This window comes from Carettochelys insculpta, chromosome 5 (assembly GCF_033958435.1).
Source record: "Carettochelys insculpta isolate YL-2023 chromosome 5, ASM3395843v1, whole genome shotgun sequence".
In the NCBI taxonomy this organism is placed as follows: domain Eukaryota; kingdom Metazoa; phylum Chordata; order Testudines; family Carettochelyidae; genus Carettochelys; species Carettochelys insculpta.
In genome coordinates this window covers 82375613-82396352 of record NC_134141.1, presented here as the reverse complement: position 1 = coordinate 82396352, position 20740 = coordinate 82375613, and the positions used below count along the sequence as shown (strand labels likewise).

At 40.6% G+C, this 20740-nt stretch overlaps 1 protein-coding gene across 2 annotated transcripts in view; it reads left to right on the top strand.

Annotated features, from left to right (window-relative positions):
* The window catches only part of MSH3 (mutS homolog 3), a 170252-nt gene that overhangs the window by 8525 nt on the left and 140987 nt on the right, over positions 1–20740 (top strand). For both annotated transcript variants that reach the window (XM_074995384.1, XM_074995383.1), the window contains exons 4-8: positions 627–842; positions 2202–2318; positions 4747–4866; positions 5963–6106; positions 8359–8525. In XM_074995384.1, coding sequence (XP_074851485.1) covers positions 627–842; positions 2202–2318; positions 4747–4866; positions 5963–6106; positions 8359–8525 — 764 coding nt within the window. The remainder of the gene's footprint in view (positions 1–626; positions 843–2201; positions 2319–4746; positions 4867–5962; positions 6107–8358; positions 8526–20740) is intronic.

Genomic DNA, 20740 nt, shown 5'->3' with positions numbered 1-20740 from the left:
TCTCCATGGAGCTCTATATGGGCAGAAGAATATTTTGCTGGGATCAAATTGTGGGATTGGGGCTTTGGAGGTTAAGGCACATAAATGCTTGTTTGATGTGTGGCTTTTCTTTGATTGGTTTTTCTTCAGCAGGGGGAGCTTTACTGTAATCACATCTGTATTTTCTTCCATACTTTTTTTGCCCCATTTAAATGAGTTAACTTGCATTTTTGGCTGAAGGAAAGATACCAACTTTCATAAGATTTTGCACTTAGATTTTGATTACATGGGCAATTGATGGAAGGAGGAGAGGTCAGTTGAAGACCTGCTGGAAAGTGATTGGGTAGGGTGGGAATGAGTGTGTGTGATCATACAATCAGTTGCAGAATTTTTCTTTATTCCCTTTCTACCCTTGGTTTTCTTTTTATGAACTGTGTTCTCAGTGTTTTGGGCTATATTTGTGCATATATATTGCACTGAGAGTAGGTACTGAATTATTTTAATCTGAAATAGTGCTTCAGTATTCAGCACAGTTGTATGACTGCCAGCACTGGATGCTGGAACAGTATGTTTTGAAAAGGGTAATTTAAATGCTCATTAATTGAGTTTTCCTTTCTAATTATTTTAATATTCTCTTTTATTCACAGGAACAATCATGTTTTAGTCCGAGTAAATTTTCAGCATCGTGTAAGAGTTATGAAAGCTCTCAAAACATTTCAGATATAAATCTCTCCAATAAAAGAGCTAAAAGCATATATACGCCACTAGAACTCCAGTTCATAGAAATGAAAAACCAGTATAAAGATGCTATTTTGTGTGTGGAATGTGGATATAAATACCGATTCTTTGGAGAAGATGCAGAGGTAAGTAACTCTTACTAGATGTGCTTAATGTTGCTTATTTTATGTTACTTTTCATACATTGTGTGTACTATCAACAATATCCTCAATTTAAAAAACCTTTTTATAACATTTTAATCAAGGTACAAAAGAGGTACATGCCTTTAAATCTAAAAGCATCGGTTACAAATTGTTCAAGTATAAAGCTACATCAATATTTGAAGTATTCCCTATTTGAAATTTTAACAAATTTTGCAAATATTAGATACTACAGTAACACTAACTTGTTTACCAAAGCGTAACTGCAAAAATGTGTTAAGGCATAGTACTAATAATCAGAATAAAAATGTTTAGCTTAACAGTAACTTGATGAATTCTGCTGAAAATTGCAATGTCCAAGTGCTCCAGTGGCATATATTTGTGCCAATCGTCATCTTACTAAGGATAGTAGCTATATGGAAATTTATAGGGGATGTTAGACACAAGTATGTTTGAAATTGTCTGTTCCTTTATCTGCACAACTGTAATCTGTACAAACTAGTAAAAATTCCAAAGGAACCTGGTGTAAATGTCTGTGAACCATAAAATGGCCCATAAATAACTTTTTTCTCTTGTTTCTTAAAATCATTAATTCTGATTTAGCCTTTGTCCTGAACTAGTTCCAGATTTGATTAGGAGCAAGAAGAAAATTACTTTTCTTAGCCTTTTGGAGGATTCATTTCTTCAGTTGTCTTTGTATTGGGTGTTTGTTCTCCAAATTTGATAGCAGATTTACAGTCCTGAAATATGCCCATTCAGGTAGTTTAATACCCACCTGCTTCTCCAGAACACAGGTCTGGCATCTGGAATGAACAATGTCTTTTGAATCATTGTGTAAGTCATGTTACACTGCCTGCTTGCACTGCACTTTAATTGGAACTCTTTGGCTCTTCATATTTACTCAGGATACCATGGGATAAATTGGAAGGGGGATTGATCTATATCAGTGGTTTAAATTAACAATTGTAATCTTACTTTTCTTCTGTACTTCTCTTTACAAAGGTAACTAAAAAGTTCATTTTCATTTAAGCAGGTTTATTTGCAACTAAATATAGCCAACTGAATGTGGTGCTTCCTTTAGATTGAAGTGGTAGGTTCTATTTGTCTTTCCAAACCCATGGATCCTGTTCTTTTAAGGCCTAGGTTTTTTATTCAGTGATTGGAAGAAGAGTCCTGCAATGTGAAGCCATAGCTTTGGTTAATATCTGATTTCCAGTATCGCCTTTTGGCAAGTTGACAGACCTGTGTGAATGCAACAGTTATGAAGGAATCTAGACAGTGTACATGAGGTAGAAGTGACTGGAATTGTTGACTGATTTTTTTTTCCTTTTTCATGCTTTGCAGATTGCAGCCAAGGAGTTAAACATTTACTGTCATCAGGATCACAATTTTATGACTGCCAGTATACCAACTCATAGATTATTTGTTCACGTACGACGACTTGTAGCAAAAGGATATAAGGTCATCTTTGGATTTAGTTAGATATTGTTTAATCCAAAATAGTCTCATTCCTTACTGAAATAATTTGGTTATGTCATAAGAATATTGTCTCAGTTTTTTTTGAAAGATATGAAATCTCTTAATATTTTACTGGAAAAACTTATGACAGACTAACTCCCTTTCATTTGGTGATTTCTATATATAATGTTCGGAATTTTTGTGTGAAGTTGTTGATTCAAGGAAACGGTAGAAGGGATATTGGGTCACAGGATGAGAATTAACAGCTTGAGGTTCACAGATGATATAGTTATTGAGGAAGATGAGAAACTAGTGAGAATGGTGCAGGTTCTAAACGAGGAAGGGAAGCAGTATGAACTGGTTATGAACATTGATAAAACAAAAACAATGGTATATGGAGATAAGGAGATAGGAAGGAAGATCAGTGTAGATGGGATCCAACTGGAGAAAGTAGAGAAGTTCACCTACCTGGGGACAAACATGACATGATGTGTACTGTAAGAAGGAAATAGCGACTAGAATAGTGAGAGCAAGAGCAAGTTGGAAGGCGGTGGATAAGATCTGGAAAAGCAAAGCGATTAGTTTAGGGATGAAGATGAGCATCTTGAAAATGTGTGTGTTCAGCAGTATGTTGTATGGATGCGAGATGGATGATACCAAAAGATGCAAGGAGAAGGATATTGGCGTTTGAGAGGAGTTGTTACAGAAAGATCCTGAGTGTAGGATGGATGCAGGTGGTCACCAATGAGGAATTACAGAGGAAGATACAGCGGAAAGAGAACCTACTTCAGATGGTTATGCAATGAAGTTAAAGCAATTTGGGCATATCTGCAGAATGAATGACAAACGAAAAGTCATGACCCTGGTATTTGCCAATATTGCCAATTGGAATAGGAGAGGCAGACCCTACAGAAAATGGTGTGGAGCTAGTCTACAGAAGTTAAGCCACTATGCGGTGGACAAGGAATGATGGAAGGAAATAGTGAGGGAGGCATAGGACACCAACAGGCACTGAGCTCATAGTTGTTCATGGTGATTGAAGCTTCCTCTGATCTAACAACATTTCAGGGTCCATTTGACTTCTCTGAAAGCAGTTGTGCTGGTCAGTGAGTAATAGAACATAGGACATAGAGCACTTTCTCCATTTTTCTCTCTCTCCCTCTCCTCCACCTTCCCATTTACTGTTTTTCCCTTTTTTTTTCCTTCCCATGGTTTCTTTTACTCTCTTCTTTCTCATTTTAATCTCTCTGGCTGCCTCTACACTACAAGATAAATTCAGTTTTTAATAAACTTGATTCTTGTTTTAACCTCATTCTTATGAATTCAAATTCGTGTCCACAGACCTTGAAATTCAACCAATCAATTTTCAGTGTCAAGTTTCCGTGTTCCCGTTGCCCTATGCAAGTTCTACAGCATGAGCAGTGCATTGTGGGTACCTATCCCACAGTACCTTAGTCCCGGTTGCTTCTGAGTGTTTCATGTTAGGTTCCCAGAATGCAAAGTGCTGTCTCAGAGTTCAGAGCACCAAGTGACAGAATTCAAACTTCCCCTAAACCCGCCCTCATTCCCTGTGCCGCATGTCCTCTGTGGACATTGGTGTAGCGGTGGGCAGCTGTGCTATCAGCCCTCTCCACTCCCTCTCCCCTTGTTCTGTGAGCTGTGCATCTGGACCTTTATATTTGCAAGCGTGGGAGCTGCAGAATTCAAATTCTAATTTAGTCAAAAAATCGCAGGCTTCCTATGACCTTCTTCCTGCATGCCTGGCTGGAGAGCAGCAGAGAAGGAAGCGGTCACCCTGTAGCTTTGCGGAATACATACGGCATGCTTCTGGAGTCTAGTAAATTTGAATTAAAGACATAGTGCTTCCATGCTAGCCTTTATTTGAAATTTTAAATTCAAAATTAATGCTATACCCATGCGGTAATATTGACATTTTGTTATTGGTAGTAGGGCTCGCTAATTTGAGTTAATGGTATTTACAGTGAAGACAGTGATTTAATATCAAGTTAACTCTTTTAAATTCATTTTTATCTTGTAGTTTAGACTCAGCCTCTGTTGCTAATCTCTACCTTTCCCTTCCCCTTTATGCTCCTGCCAGTCTTTTTTGTACCTCTTTCTGCCCCATGTTCTGATGAACTTTACTGTCTATAGTGAAAGAATTGTTGCAGCAGTCCTTCTCTGACAGGTAGCCAGCCTCTCTAGTTGTTTCAGTATAGAACCTGAGACAGTAAGGGCTAGAGTGGAAAGGAAGTTGCAGGTAAGATGCATTTCTCTCACACTTGATGGACTGATTTTAGGACTGGTTATAGCCCTTCCACGCTCATTTGCACATTAAGGTTAAATATTTGCATATTTTAAATTAAATTTTTGTTGTTGAAACTTGTCTGTTTTTGGATTCATCAGCTAACGTTTTGTTTTGTGTATATTACAGGTAGGAGTTATAAAACAAATGGAAACTGCAGCACTGAAGGCTGCTGGAGAAAACAAAAGCGCTCTATTTACTCGAAAACTGACTGCTCTCTATACCAAATCTACACTTATTGGAGAAGATATCTTTTTGATGTGGTGTTTTATTTTTATACTAACCTTTTTTTTGCTCTGCGTTATGCATCATTCAGCTGGTGTTGTCTCTCTGTGCTTTCCTGCCATAGTCTTTCAATATAAGAGAGTGTGTTCCTGTTAAGTAATGTGGGTGGCTTGGAAATGCTGACTGTTTTTTTTTCCTTGGCATTGGGAGAATTCTGGCTGTATTGTACTTGTTGTCACTTCTGTGTTAAAGCGGAAATTTGACTATATTATACTAGTGTACTATTATATTATCCTAGTATATTAGTGGTCTGCATTGCAGATGTTTCTACTCCATCAGACCCTAGCTTGCTGGTCTGTGATGTGCTTCAGCAAATTTTGCTCTTCACTGTCAATTGCACAAGTTTTATAAGCTGGCTAGTAGGCTACAGTTCAGCACAGTGGTGTCCAAAAGAAATTTACTGACTTCCCATCCCCAGCCAGGCACCTTCCCCCTGTGAGCCACGCCCCCATGCAAACTGCCGGTGACTCACCAGAGCTCCTGCAGCTTGAGCTGCCACCACGAGCCACAGAGGGCTGCCAGAGCTGCAGGAGGAGCCACTTCTGCCGTCACTACCCCACATGCTTGTCCCACCAAGTAGTGGGGTGTGTGCATGGAGCTGGTAGAGGGCACTCCATGTGTGCGGCTCTAGTGAGCCACTTTGCCACACCATGGTGTCCAGTTTGCTACATGTGGCAAATGGAAAGTATATTGGACACCATGGATTTAGCATCTGCAGCATCCTACTATTATTTGAGTGGAAGACTGCAGAAATAAGATAAAGACTGGTCATTTGTTGGGACGTTCATATGTGTGCATACACTATTGGGCTCTGTGAGTGGGTGTGGCCCTAAGGCCACCACAGACTTTGGTTTTGGTGCTATTAGCATTTTGAAAATTGACCAATATTACACATGACTCAGTTTTATGTAAGGAGGAGGTTGTCCTCTGCCAAGCTGGTGTTTGTGTTTGGTATATAGAATACTATTATGTTTTTCCTAGAAAAAGAAAATTGTTTTCAGCACCATAACTGGTTTTATCCGTGCAAACCATCTGGTTTTTTTTTTAACATTCATCAAATGTGAACCCTTTGCTGAAGCTAGATGATCCTGTCGACGTTGAAGATCTAACAGCAGATGTCTCCGATAACTATCTTCTTTGTATCTGTGAAAATAAAGAAAGCTTGAGAGACAAGAAGAAAGGGGATGCCATCATAGGCATAGTGGTAAGCTGTATTTTCTTGAGGAATCTGAGTTTATGGTTAGGGCTTATTTTATGATTTCTCTCTTAAAATTCCTTTGTGATTGTCTCCCAGACCACAGAGGTGCTTATAAGACACGATCAGATTTACCCAGCATTGCTTGGATCCTTAACTCAATTAAGGTTTTGTTTTTGTTTTGTTTGTTTTTGGTTTTTTTTTAAAATAAAAGGAAAATTACGTACTTAAATAACTATTTTTCAAACATACAAGCTATGTCTATCCTAGAATCATGTGTCTATGGAAGTGGCTGTCAGAAGAGATGTTCCAACAAAACTTCTGTCAACAGATCCTGTCTACACATAAAAGCGGGTTGATCTTGTGACCCATTCTTTTGATAAAAGGGCCTCCTGGAGCATCTACACAGCTTTTTTTATCGACAATTTCTGTTTACAAAACACGTTATGCGTAGATGCTCCCTGAATTTTGCCCACAAAACTCTAGTGTAGAAGTAGCCACAGTGTTTATTTTTATGAAGTTAATTTTTGTTTCAGATCTCTTAAAGAGCATTGTTAAAATTAGTTGATTTGATTTTAAGTAACTTTTTAAAATGAGAATTCCATCAACTGTGCATTTTCCCCCCCTTCATCCCTATAAAATCTTATTCTCTTTTGGTTTTAATAAAAAAAAAAAGTTAGTCAGTTTGATTTCCAAGAACATTTTCTTCTGGTTTTCAAACCTTAAGCATTGATTTAGCTGTGCCAAAGCAGAGCAGTACTCTATGTTTTTCTATTTTATCACTTTTCTGTAAGGTTTATTGAGAAGCAATCCTGTTCCAGGTTCATCCTATTTTTCTGGCTCATTTTGTTTCTCTTTCAACATTCACTCAGTTGTGTCACTTTTGAGGCTTGTACTTGATTTGGTGATTCTCTTTTTCTGTTTGGTTTTATGAAAGGCAATCTCTTTCCAGGCACATCCTGTTTGTCTGGCAGTATCAAAACCTTGTGTTGCTGTAAGTTTTGAAAAGAGGAATCAGTATACTGAAGTTAGTGGGACTAGCTCTTCTAGTTTAGGAGGAGTTCTTGGTCAGACAAACTCTCTAAAATATGTAGTAGAAAATGCAAAGATTTTAATGCATTGCATCTATATCTTTCAGTTTATTTGTGAATTCAGTAGGTCATTTGATGTTTAAAAATTATTCAGAAACACTTGAATTGATAACCAAAATTCTCTATCGGGTATATAAGACACATCACTTGCTTAGGCATAATGGCTTGAAAACATAGCACTGTTTTAAGCAAATACAAAGAAACCCCAGTGTTAGAGTTAAAATATAGTTTGTAAAATTTATGTTTAAAACATAATCCTCTGTATATGTTCAAAATACTTAAACTTGTTGACTGCGTCTGTTTACTCAGTAAATTGCTCTCCCTTCAAAGAAGTTTAATAATAAAAGATTCACTGTCGTCTTAGATCTTAACTCTGATTTTCTTTGGAGATTCTGAAATGAGAGCCAGATAACTGGGAAAATAGTTAAGTGACTTAAAATGAGAATTGAATCTGTCTACTGATAATTGTTTCGTTTAGTTTGTTCTCCCATTTTTTGATTCTACTTATTATTGTGGTGTCTGATTACCTCACTGTGTGTATTTGTCCCAGTTATAAATCATGGTGTTTTATGTTGATCTGAGGACCTTACAGAGAGAGTCTCATGAAAGAACGTCTCTTTCACCAACAGACCAATAAAATGTTACCTCAGTCTTCGTCCCCTTTGAGCTGTAAAATCACATTTTAGAAAGACATTTCATCTTTAGGGAGAATCCTGTATACATTCCAGAGGTTTTCAGTTATGTGGATTTGCGTTCCCCCATAATAGTGGCAGAATTTGAGCAGTGATGTATAAAAGAAGCAATACTATAAAACTTAATATTTATTAAGACATCATTATCCAATTTAGACTAACATTTGGGCTTTCAAAATTGTTAGGACAGGACACATGTTCTCTGTTTGAAAGACAGTTATTTTTTTCATCTTTCAGTGTCTCCAAGAAATTGTGTGATTGGTGAAGTCATCTTTTTTGTGTAATACATCATTATAGGTGTGTGAAATTTCACTAACCAAAAGCTGTTCTATGAGCTTTATATGTGCCTGCTGCCAGCTACTCAGTAATCGTGCACACTCTGAAGCAAGAATACCCGATTAATTTTTGCTTTTGCTGCCCTAGCAAAATATGTCAATGGCAGGGCAAAAACTCTGTTTTTGTATTTTTGTATTGACAGGCAGTCCAACCAACTACAGGGGAAATAGTTTTTGATAGTTTTGAAGACTCTGGATCTCGCTTAGAATTAGAGAGCCGAGTTTTGCGCCTGCAGCCAGTAGAACTACTGCTTCCATCAGACTTGTCGGATCAATCTGAGAAGCTTATTCACAGTATAAGTTCTGTAAGGTATGTTGTTACACATTGTTGCAAATTCACATCAGGAAGCTAGCAGTGATAACATAGTTTTCGAAAGTGAAAATTATGAAAATTTTGCATTTGTACTGTTTGCATAACCAAGTAACTCTAATGTGCCTGTCTGAATGTCATGTTAAGCCCCTTGGGTTTCTTATATCAATAGGATTTCTGAATGACGTGTGGCCTTCTTTCTTTATAGCACTCTGTTAATTACAGATGGAAAACTTAAATATTTGTACCTATTGGAAAGTTTTGGTACTTGCTATCCTATTGGACTCTCTTAAAACTGGCGGGATAGAAGTGTTATGGCCACTTCATCATTTACATTTCAATATGTCCCTTATATTTTCAATAACAGATGGCTTGAAAGAAGATTGGAGGCTCCTTTTTAGTGGCACATTTATTGTGGTTTTCTGCCTGGGATAAAAGTAAATTATAAAGCTGTAGCTGTGTAGCATAGCTTTCAGACCATAGGACAAGAGCACATTGTCCTTCTAAATGTAGTTTGTGAGCTCACAGAGTCCTTCTGACACTTCTTACAGTTGCCATTTTTTCTGAGAATGTTTGTTTGTTTTTAAAAAGTATGTAAATGTTCTTTGAACAGTTTTCTTAGTTTTTTAAAGAAGCCATAGGATTTTCTTCTTTCACAGAGGGAATCCGGTGATTCTTGAGCTTGGCAGGTCCTATGAATTCATCATTCAGAATTGTCATGATTTTCACTCGTTAATTTATAGTGGCATCTTTCCTGTATTTGTACAGGAATTGGGAGAACAGGAATATATGAATTTTGAAATGTAGCTCTGGTTTTCTCGATTTAAACAGTATTGGTCATGTGCAAGAGAAAAATTCTGTGACAGATGCCTGATTATGGGGAAGAGATATATATTAGTATTTGGCCAAAATCAGACAACCTGTAGAAGTGTGGAATTGCTGGCAGCTGGTACAACAGCACTTTGTCGAAATGGAAAAACAGATTAGCATATACTTGGACAAAGGGGAAAAATTAGGGAACATGCATAGTAAACTTGTTTCCTGAAAACAATATCCGGGTTAAATAGATCTCTCTTCAGAAGGGTTTATTGATGGTTTTCAACAATTTACATGGTGTCTTTGGTTTAAAATTATGCAGCTGCTAGTTTGCTTAATGATATTAAAATTTTTTATTATATACCTTGGATAGCAAGTTTCTCTCAGTTGAGTATTGATACCATTATTGAGCTATGATGCTCTGGAAAATTCCTCATAATTAAGGACTCTTTTTTTTGCAGATTTTTTTTCCCCCAGATGCTTCAAATTAATATTGGAATGTTCAGTTAACATTTTTTTGTAACTTTATTTCGGATAGTTTATATTAGGATGTTACCTATGTTCATAATCCAGCAGAAAGGGTGTCCTTAGTATTATTTACTAGGCAGCCAAAATGAACAGTTTTGTGACTCTTCAGGAGTTCTCGGTTGTCTGAGAAAAATTATACTTATTTTCCTTGTTGTGTGTGAGGGCATATAGCATATGTAATTGCATATGCAATTATATTTATCACAGTTATAAAGTACAGCTAATTATTATTTGATTAGAGTTATGAGAGACTGCATGATCCTTTGTACTAGTCAGATACAAACTGGCAAAATGCTGTTTTCCTTCATGGTTTGCAAAATACATGTAGTATTAGAGATGTGTAGTACCTTTTTTTGGGGGGGTGGGAAAAGGAGGTGCTGGAACTCAGATGGCTCCCAGTCCTCTGGCTGGGGCTGTCAAGGTACTGGTTCTCGGGTACCGGCAAGTTCAGGCATAAAAAACCACATATATGTATGTCTAGAAAATATATTGGCCCTGAAAAGGGGGAAAAACATGAAGTAAATTTTATCTACAGTTTTAGGTTTTTATTAAATTAGTAAATAAAGATTATTATATGTTCTTTGGACTGCTGGTGAAAGATGTAATATACCTCTTTAATGAGTGGAGTTTCAGATATTCCTTACATATTGCCATTAATACAGGATTTCCTCCAAAGAAAATGCTACGCTAGTAGTATAACTACACACCTTATTTTGGAGTCTTACATTAGAAAGTTGCAATTGTCCTGTCCAATGCCAGAGTGGTGGGAGATAGCTTTAAATGTACTCAGCAATGAAAAATAGAATAAACTGCCATAAATACCTCAAGTTGGATCTTCTGGACAAGCCACTTGTATTTCAGCCCTTAAATTTTTCTTGAATATGCTGGACTTGCACATGATAATTCAGTCAGAGACTTATGGTGCACAACTGAGATTGAATATGATCCTATTGCCCATGTATACCGTGGTGCGGAAAAAGATACTACAAGTAACAGACAAGGTTGTAGGAAGAACAATATCGCTGTCTCTTTTTCAAATTGTATAAAATCTATGAAATTCAGTTAAGAAGTGGCTTGCTTCAGAAATACAGTACAGAAAGGATGAAATTACATGCCTCTTATCTGAACAAAAACACGCATTATGTGGAGAACTCTGTGGAAGCTGGGGGATGTAATTGACCCCCAAATTGCAGGTAGAGCATTGAAGTGTAGCACCTTCTTGAAGTCTGAAACTAAAGCAAAGGCCTCAGTCCTTCACATCCCTTAGGTGGTAGGATTTATGGACACTGGGTTTACATAATAGTGTGCTTAATGTCCACAGCATTGCCCACCCTCAAAACTCCCCCTTGCATTAAACCATGTAGAAGTGGCTCAGATCCCAGCTTTGCCTTTGAGGGTATGAAAGAGGATCTCAGACATCTGTTCTTTGATTTTCTTGGACCGTGGAAATACATAAGTTAGTTTCAGGGGATGTCTCTCCATGTGCTGCCACTTCAGGAAGTGGCACACTAATAAGCTATACAGAAGATGCTAATGAGGCACAGATGCAAATTTTCCACATCTCATTAGTGTATCAGCACGTGGTTCGGAGTCCGGAAGAAGCTTTTCTAGACTCCGAAGTACGCTTTTGGGGAAGAAGGGACTTGCAGAAGGAAGGTTTATACTCCAGTACAATAACCAGATCATCCTCTGCAGTACAGACTGTGAAAGGTAGAGGTGTGTAGGTTCGCTAAAGGTATCTGTGTAATCTGAACTACAATACCAAAATGCTATTAATTGCCCAATGTAAGAAGCTAAATATTCCTCACTGAATGACAACTCATGCACTAACATCCATTATGCCAGCAGTGCCCTACAACTGTGGTTTTCAAAATGATGTATGATTTTGAGAATATAGACAGCATGACTCTAAAGGCCTTGAGTTTGTCATTAGGAGCACTGTTTGAATGATTATTAGCACTGTTAAATATGTGATTACGTAAGTACCTTGTTTGAGAAATGGAAGACACATTTTAATTTATTCTTGAGAAGTGGAGGCTAATAGCTGGTGCCCAGTGCTGTTGTGGGAGTAGGTGACAAACAGTCTCTCAACCAGCTGGTATAAATTGGCGTGAACAAAGGAAATATAAGGAATGATCTGGAAACAGCATGTAACACTTGTATGTTGATTGAAAAAGAAAATTAGTTGGCAGGCCCGGCGTAGCATGCTTCTCATCTTTAGTGATCTATCCATGCCTACACTAGCGGTTGGCAGGAGAAGACAGATAAGTGCTTTCTTCAGATAATTTAAATGTTTTGTGTACCAACTTTTTTCCTCAGCATTTTGTTATTTTCTGTGCCTTAAAATGGGAACACCAAATCTTTTGATAAATGAACAGTGAAAGGTGGAATTGTGTAGTTTCACTAAGAGTGTCTGTATTCTGAACTAAAATGCTGTTAATTGCCAAATGTGAGACTTTAAATATAATCCTTGCTGAGTGACAACTCATGCACTAGCTTCCACTATGCCAGTAGTGCCCTACAGCAGTGGTTTTCAACAGTGTGCTGCAAGAAATGTCCAAGTGTGCCATGAAATATCATCAGTTTCCCCTTGCTGTGGCTCTTTGCAGAAATTCTGACCACACAAGACCCCTTTCATGCTAGGAGGGAGCAGAAGTGCTGCTTCCTGTCCCGAATGAGCTGGAAGGGAGGCTACCCAACTCCCTGCTGTGGTAAAGGGGAGGGCAGGAAGGTGGAAGCCTGTTGGAGCTGGGATGTAGTTAAATGCCGTATCGTGGCTCCAGCAGGCTGGCAGGGACGGGAGCTGCTTTCAGTGGTTACTCGTTTTACTTAGCATCCCTAGCGCGGCATTGAGTATATTTTGAAAAATGTCTCTGTACTCACCGTCAAAGACTGTGTATTCTGTGGTGGATTTGAAACATGAATGTATTTGATCCTTGTTTAGCTTGTTGTATGCAGTGCTATGCTGCAGACCTCTCCATTAAGGTGGTAACCATAGTAAAGCTAAGTAAATGTGATGTTTGTGTGCAATCAATTCAACTAAAAAAGTGGGTGTGCCATGGAATTGTTTGTCTCATTGAAGCGTGCCATGTTACTGAAAAGGTTGGGAACTGCTGCTACAGCATTGGGGTCTAATCTGTGGGTCTTGATGGTGACTATGTTAAAAAGAAAAAAAATGTATTTGATTATGAATGGAAGGTGTGTCGTCTGAGCTTCATGCTATGATTTTTCAGCTGAAATATTTGAATCAATCCTGTCACTATGGGAAGGTGGTAAGGAGTGTGGCCTTTACATCTCTGCAGCCCATGGAATACATCTGGCAGGAGCATGGAGCACTTGGCATACTCTTAGGTCCCTTCCTTGGTGCCTCTTCTCAGGCAATTGCAAAGAAGAGAAGAGAGTCACTACCTGTTGAGGTTTTTGTAAGGTTGTTGATCACTGTGGTAACTACCTTCAGCAATAACTAAGGGTATCTGAAGGTTGGTGGGGTTTGTCAAGAAAACCTGAGGAGCATCCAGTTTGACGCATTTTCTGTCAACAGTAAGAACTGGGCTCTCCTGGTCCAGCCCGGAGATTGAGGCCCTCCAAGACCCCTGGCCAGGAAGCGAAAAGCTGAAGTCTGTGGCTGCATGGCCACCACCTTGGTCAAATGTGGCCATCCCTGCTGCACCCTTGGGCAAGTCAGGGCCCAGCTCAAGGAGTTACAGCAAGGATATGTGAGGGCCCAGGACGCTGTCTCTCTTCCACTGTCTTCCTTATAGCTGGAGTGGTGGTTGCAGGCCTAGAACCAGTTGACATCCTGCTTTGACGCTGTCATCAGCATCTGATGGGACATGCCGTCCCAGCTGCGTGCATCCACCCCCACCACCCTGCACCCGCTGACCTACCTGCACAGTGTCCTGGACCCCCGTCTGCTCCCATCGGCGATGGCCATGGTACCAACTCTTGTTGCCCAGACCCCACCTCTTTACCTCCCCTGAGCCTGGCTCCAGCTTATCCCTGACAGGGGCTCCAAATCTGTCTCAGGAGGGGATTGCAAGGCTGATGCCACTCAGGGTTCTGCTCCCTCTTGGGTTCATGGCCCCTTGTCCCCTGTCCCAGGCCTCCCCCAGTGGATGTGTAGGAGGTTTAGGTTGGACATTAGGAAAAAGTTCCTAACTGTCAGGGCGGTCAGACAGTGGAATAAATTGCTGAGGGAGATTGTGGAATCTCCATCACTGGAGATATTTAAGAACAGGTTAGATAGAGGTCTGTCAGGGATGGTTTAGATAGTACTTGGCCCTGCCAGGGGGCTGGACTTGATGGCCTCTCGAGGTCCCTTCCAGTCCTAATGTTCTATGATTCTGTGTTGTGCCTCCCTCATGTCGAGGCAGGTAAGCAGATCCCTGAACTATGCCTCTAAGAGGCTGACTGTGCACTTGGCCTGTGTCCTGGCACGGTTCAAGTGGGCATTGAATAGTTCCCAGCTGGGGTCCAGCTGTCCGGTATAGGGTTTCATCAGCCATGGCATGAGACTGTCCCCCATGATGCAGAGTGGCACCTGCACATTGGGATGTGCATGTCCCCAACCACCAGTTCAGGCTGGGGGACAAACGTATCTGCCTCCTGCACGGCTGGAGTTATGGAACACATGGACATCGTGTGCCTGGCTCGCCCACCTAATGTAAATGTGTGTGAACTGTCCGCTGTGGTTGACCAATGCCTGCAGCACTATAGAGAAGTAGCCCTTCCATTTGATGTACTTGAGTGAGCTATGCTTTGGGGCACAGGTCAGGATGTGGGTCTCATCGATGGCCCCAGAGCAGTTTGGGAGCCGCAGGGAAGTGAATCCAGTCATGAGCTGGTCAGGGTCTCCCAGATGGATGACCCTCCACAGCAGACTCATGTTGATGATGGCCCTCACGACCTGCAGAGGGAGGCGATTGAATGCACATGACAAGGATTGAGCGAGGGAGAACATGGGCCGTTAGGGTCCCCATCCCTTTCCTGTCCTCCATCCCCTCCCCAGTGAGCTCTCCAGGAACCTCCCTGTGAGGCTGCCCCCGGCAGCAGGTCTGGGTGAGTGTGGGACAGGGCTTCTCTCCCCACCCCAACTTCGCCCTTCATATCCCCTGACCCAGCTTCCCTTGGGGCCCCCTTTAGTGGGTCGCCCTCTCCACTGGGCAGACACAGCTGCTCAGGAGTGTGCTACTTGCATGAAGAGGGCCCCAGTGGTGGACTTTCTCATGCAAAACTGGTTGGCCGGCAACCAGTAGCTCTCAGGGGTGGTGAGCTTCCAGAGGGCAATTGCAACATGCTTCTCCACAAGGGTGGTGAGCTGCAGCTGGGTGTCATATCCCCAGAGGGCAGGGGCAAGCCAGGCACAGAGCTCTGAGAAGGTGGCCTTCCACATGCGAAGTTCTGGAGCCACAGCTGGTCATCCGACTGCTCCATGACCAGCTGTCCCACCAGTCCAAACTGGTGTGATGCCACCAGAGCAGCCTGTCAGGGAGAGGTGCAGGAGTGGAAGTCCTCCACACAGGGCACTGTCCCTGAAGATGCTCTTGGGCTTGCCGTCCATGAGGAACAGCAGTACAGGTGTCAGAAGGTTCAGCCCCAGCTGCAGCATATCCATGTGGGGCCATCGCAATCCCAGGGGCAATGCTGGTGGTAAGGCCCCCAGGGACTGACTGTGTCACCCCCAAACACAGGGCAAGCGCAGCAGGTACTTGGAGAGTATGGCTGCCCTTTGGAGGGTTAGGTGAACGCTCAGCAGGGTCAGGGTATAGCTGTCCAGAGTGTTCCCTTAAGTGACTATCTCCGGCAACAGCTTATAGCAAACGAGAAAAAGAAACTGAGACTTGACAGTCAATTATGATTCTATGATTCATTGTCCAAGCACTGATGCAGGGTAGTGCAACTGGAATGTGGTGTTAATTGTCAGCTACTGACAGTTCCCAAAAGACCATCTGGGAATAACTAGAATACAGGATTCTCCTTCTACTTCTTGTTCCCCCACTTAATACGTCTACTGTGCCAAGATTTGCAAAGAGTGAGCTTAAATTGCAGCATTACGCTTCTCTTGGGCTTCCCTGTGTTGGAGGAGTCACTAGCAAGTGACTCACAAGTAGCTTCCACTCTTTGTTCTTTCCAAGTGGTACAAAGAGAGCAGAATAGGACAGGAAGTTTCCTCCCAAGTATATATACTGAAAAGTATCTTACCAAGGCTATGAATTGGGGCTGCTCACCAAAAGGTTGAGAAACAGGCTTCTTTCAGGCAACCTGTAAATTGAGTGTAGTATACTTAAAAATGAACACCTAATTACAGTCTGAGCAAAATGCTAAGCAAGAGATTGCAAAGTCTAAAGGGGATATTCTAGACAGGAAGATGCAAGCAGTGGGGCATATCTATTTGCAAGTTAAGACTAACATGGACTGTAGCTGTAGGGATAGAGACAAACTGCATATTTACATTGAGGAGGCAAGAAGATGGATGTCTGAGCAACAGAACATCACAGACAAGCCTACCTGTAACACATTGAACTTTCAGATTTCCTCTTCCATTCTTACTAAAGACATAGTTTTTTCAACTTCATCTGGAGTTTTTTCTCCTTTCAGTCCAGACCTGGGTATTTCCCTTACTATGTGACAAGATGTGCTTTTTTTAGATGTTAAATTTGTACTGAAGTGGCATCTAAAATCAGCTCTAACAACATGTTCTGGCATCTTGTGGCAAGTCACTTAAGCAGCACTGTAAGGTTTAAAATTTTCAGTGTATACTCTAACTTTGTTATGTCTGCATAGGTAGACATCTGATCAGGATTCTTGCGTTCCAGCTCCACTCTTGAAGGAGAGTGGGTTTTAGTGGGTTACAACTATTACGGGAGAGAAGATGCAGCTGTGTTTCATATACAAATATCAGAATGATCATACTGAGTCAGACCAGAGGTCCATCTTGCTCAGTATCCTGTCTTCCAATAGTGCCTAATGCCAGGTGCATCAAAAGGAGTGAACAGAATAGGAAATCATTGAGCAATCTGTCTCCTATCATCCACCCCTAGCTTCTGGCAACCAGAATCAAAGGCCCTGCAGACCACAGGCTACCTCTACACTGGCCCTTCCCTTTCGAAAAGGGCATGCAAATGCTATGGATTGTAAATGCCAATGAAGTGCTAATTTGCATATTCAAGATGATTTGCATAATGCTAGCCACTCGCTGTTCTGGACGAGCTGCTTTTGAAATACAAAACAGCCGTGTAGATGGGGTTCTTTCCAAAGGAAGCCCTTCTTTGAAAAGCACATTTCTTCCTAATTTTTTTCAGGAAGAAAGTAGGGCTTCCTTTCGAAGGAACTCCATCCACACATCCAGGTTGCATTTCGAAAGCAGCAGTTCAGAAAGAGCAAGTGGCTGCCATTTTGCAAATGAGTCAGAGAATATGGAAATCAGTGCCTCATTGGCATTTTGTATCGGCCATGATTGCATGCTTCTTTTGAAAGGGAGGGGCAGTATAGATGTGGCCATTGTGTTGGGTCTCTTCACATCCTGGTTAATAGCCATTGAGGACATATTCTCCCTGAATTTATGGAGTTCTGTTACTGTTTTGACTATCGCAATATCCCCCAGCAAAGCTTTCCACTGGTTGTCTATGAAGAAACACTTTGTTTTAAATCTGCTGCATATTAGTTTAATTCGGTGATTCTTACTACTTGTGTTACATGAAGGAATAAATAACACTTCCTTATTTCAGTTTCCCACACCATTCATGATTTGATAGACCTCTGTTCTATCCCCTCTTGGTCATCTTTTTTACAAGCTAAAAAGTCCCAGTCTTTTTAATCTGTCCTCACATGGAAGGTGTTCAGTGCTCCTAATAATTTCTCTGTGCCTTTTACTAATTGAGCATTTCTCTTTTGGGACAGGGTGATCAAATCCTCACAGAGTATTCAATATGTGGGCCTATCATGGATTTGTACAGAGGCAAAACCATATTTTCTGGCTTATTTGATATCCCTTTCCTAGGGAGTCTAGCATTCTGTTAGCTTTTTTGATTGCCACTGCACATGGAGTATATGTTTTCAGAGAACTAATCACAATGATTCCAAGATCTCTTTATTATTTAAATAAAAAAGCAGTCCAGCAGCACTTTAAAGACTAACAAAATAATTTATTAGGTGATGATGAGCTTTCATGGGACAGACCCACTTCTTCAGATGTGTCTTTATTATTTGTTTCAGTTAATTTAGACCTCATTATTTTGTGTGTGTAGTTGGGATTATATTTTGCCATGTGCATTAATTTGCATTTATCAGTATTGAATTTCATCTACCATTTTGTTTTCCAGTTACCCAGTTCTGTGAGATACCTGCTGCTTTGGACATAAATATTTTGAGTAATTTTCTCTTGAGTCTGTTCTGCTATGGCTATGGTCTGAAGAAGTGGGTCTGTCCCACGAAAGCTCACCTCCTAATAAGTTATTTTGTTAGTCTTCAAAGTGCTACTTTACTGCTTATTTGTTTTAAGTAATTTTGTGTCAGTGTACATATTTTGCCATCTCATTGTTTACCCCTTTTTACAGATCATTTATGTTCAACAGTGCTGATGCTTGGGGGACAACTTTGCTTACTTTTCACCATTCTCACCTTTGTTGCCTTTATTTTAACTGTAGTGCCTGGAAGAGCTTTAATAATAAGCCTTTTCTTATCTTAATCACCCTGTTTCTGTTATAAACAAACTTCCGGTCCCAAAGTCTGTGCTGCTTCCAGTGTCAGAAATCATAACAAATACAGGGAAGATGTGTTGCAGTTACAAGCTCTGTCCGTGACTAGGGTAAGTAGACCTTAGACACCAAATTCAGGAGTGGGCTAGAGCTCTCACTGTCCCCCTCAAATGGCACCCCTGCAGCAAAGGAAGGTAATCAGTCTTCTCTGTAATGTGACCCCTGCCCCACGAGAGGTGACCATCCAGGACAGACTCATTTGCTGCCGAGATGATTGGCAGACCACCCATGGTGGGCAGCATGTGTTTCTGTTGGTGGTGTACATCCTCACGTTCCTTGATGCACATCACAAAATTTGTTTCATCCATGGATGGGAGAAAATAGAGGGAACGCTGAAGATAATGTGCCATAATTCTTGCTGTAATCTCTTCTCCCATCCATCCCTTCTAGTTACTGTGCATTTGGTTACTGGTTCAGTGCTACTTTTGGTATCTTGCATACTGTTTCTTCTGGCTCTAGAGCAGGAATCTCAAACTCGTGGCCAAGTGACCATCCTGAACTGGAGAAGTTGTACAATCCAGCTAGGGAGTACGTGGGAGGGAGATCAGGATTTCTGTTGCCATTGCATAAGCCTCATCCCTTCCCTTGGAGATTACAGAGGAGTCTGGTGCAGGGTGGCAGCAGCAGTGTGGCCCCCCTGCACTGACAGGGAGCCTTGGGGAAGCAAAATGAAGCGAGTGTGCCTGCTGGGCCAGTAATTTGAGACCCCTGCTCTAGAAGTTTTTCTAACCCAAGGCGAGGTATTTGAGACTTAAGTGCTTTGGGGGTGCGACTTGTGCCTCCTTGCTTCCAGCAGGTGGCACCGTAATGCTTTTTGTCTCTGTCCGCTGTGCCTTCCCATTTCTAATTTTGCCTGTACATACTTGTGTTATTTATTTATACTCGTGTTATTTATTTATACTCATTCTTTGTAATTTGGCCTCGTTTCCCCTTTTCATAGGACTCCTTTTTGATTATTAGATCATTCAAGATCTGCTGGGTAAACCAGGGTGATCTCTTGCTTCCTTTCTTTTTTATGAAGTGGAATAATGTGCTCTTGTGCCCTTAATATAATGTCTCTTTGGAAAAATTGCCAACCATCTTTAATTGCTTTCCATACGACCTTACTTGCCAGCTCCCTGAGTTTGCTAAAGTCTGCCTTCTTGAAATCCATTGTCTTTATTTTACTGTTCTGCCTTTTACCATTTCTCAGAACTGTAGCATGAGGTGATTCTTGTTCGGAATTGTAAGAATTCTACACCCACTGACTGATTTTATTTGTTTATGTAAATTGGAGGGGTAATTGAGTTGCTGTGTTGACACTGTCATTTGTTAAAAAGATAGATACACAATAGGCATTTGTTCAAAGAGAAGGTATCACTTTGAGTCTCATTCAGCAAAATTTGAAAAAAAAAGATATGATATAGAGCAGTAACACATTTTCGAGATAGAAATAGAAAAACTGGTGAAGACTAATGGTCAAAAAATAGATATTTTAAAAAAGTTTGAAAGTTAGGCTTCCATGTCCACATTTAAGCATCTAAAAAATTATGATATTTTTCAAAAGTACTGGGCATCCAACATCTCCCATATACCATATCGGGAGCTAGTGAGTTTGTAGCTCTTTTGAAAATCAGGTGACTTGTTTAGGTACTTTACCATGATTTAGGTGTCTTAATTAGGCAGTGGGTTCCCATAATTGAAAATCTTGGGTAGTGTATTTTTGAACGAAACAGGGAATGCTACCTGAAGCTTCTTGGCAGGCAGGTAGCAGTGATGTCAGCACCATCAGTTTTATTTATTTATTTATTTATTTTGGAGGCTAGAAGAGAGAAATCCTGAAAATAGGTTTTGACCAATACAAAGTGGTAGTGGGGTTTTATGGACATGAATTTCAGAAACTGAAAAAGTGAACAAATATTAAAGCAGATTTTTAAAGGTCAGCTGTAGTAGTTTAATTTTGTGATTGGCTGACTTACAAGGCTTGTCTCTAGTTGACAACTTTTTGTTTGTACCCTGTCTGTAGTGCTGGTATGGTGCTCTCAGTAAATCCTGTTAGGTGTGAACTTTCCCTTCAGGACGACATCTTCTCTAATAATAATTAGCACCTTGTTAGAAATGCATAATTAGCAATTA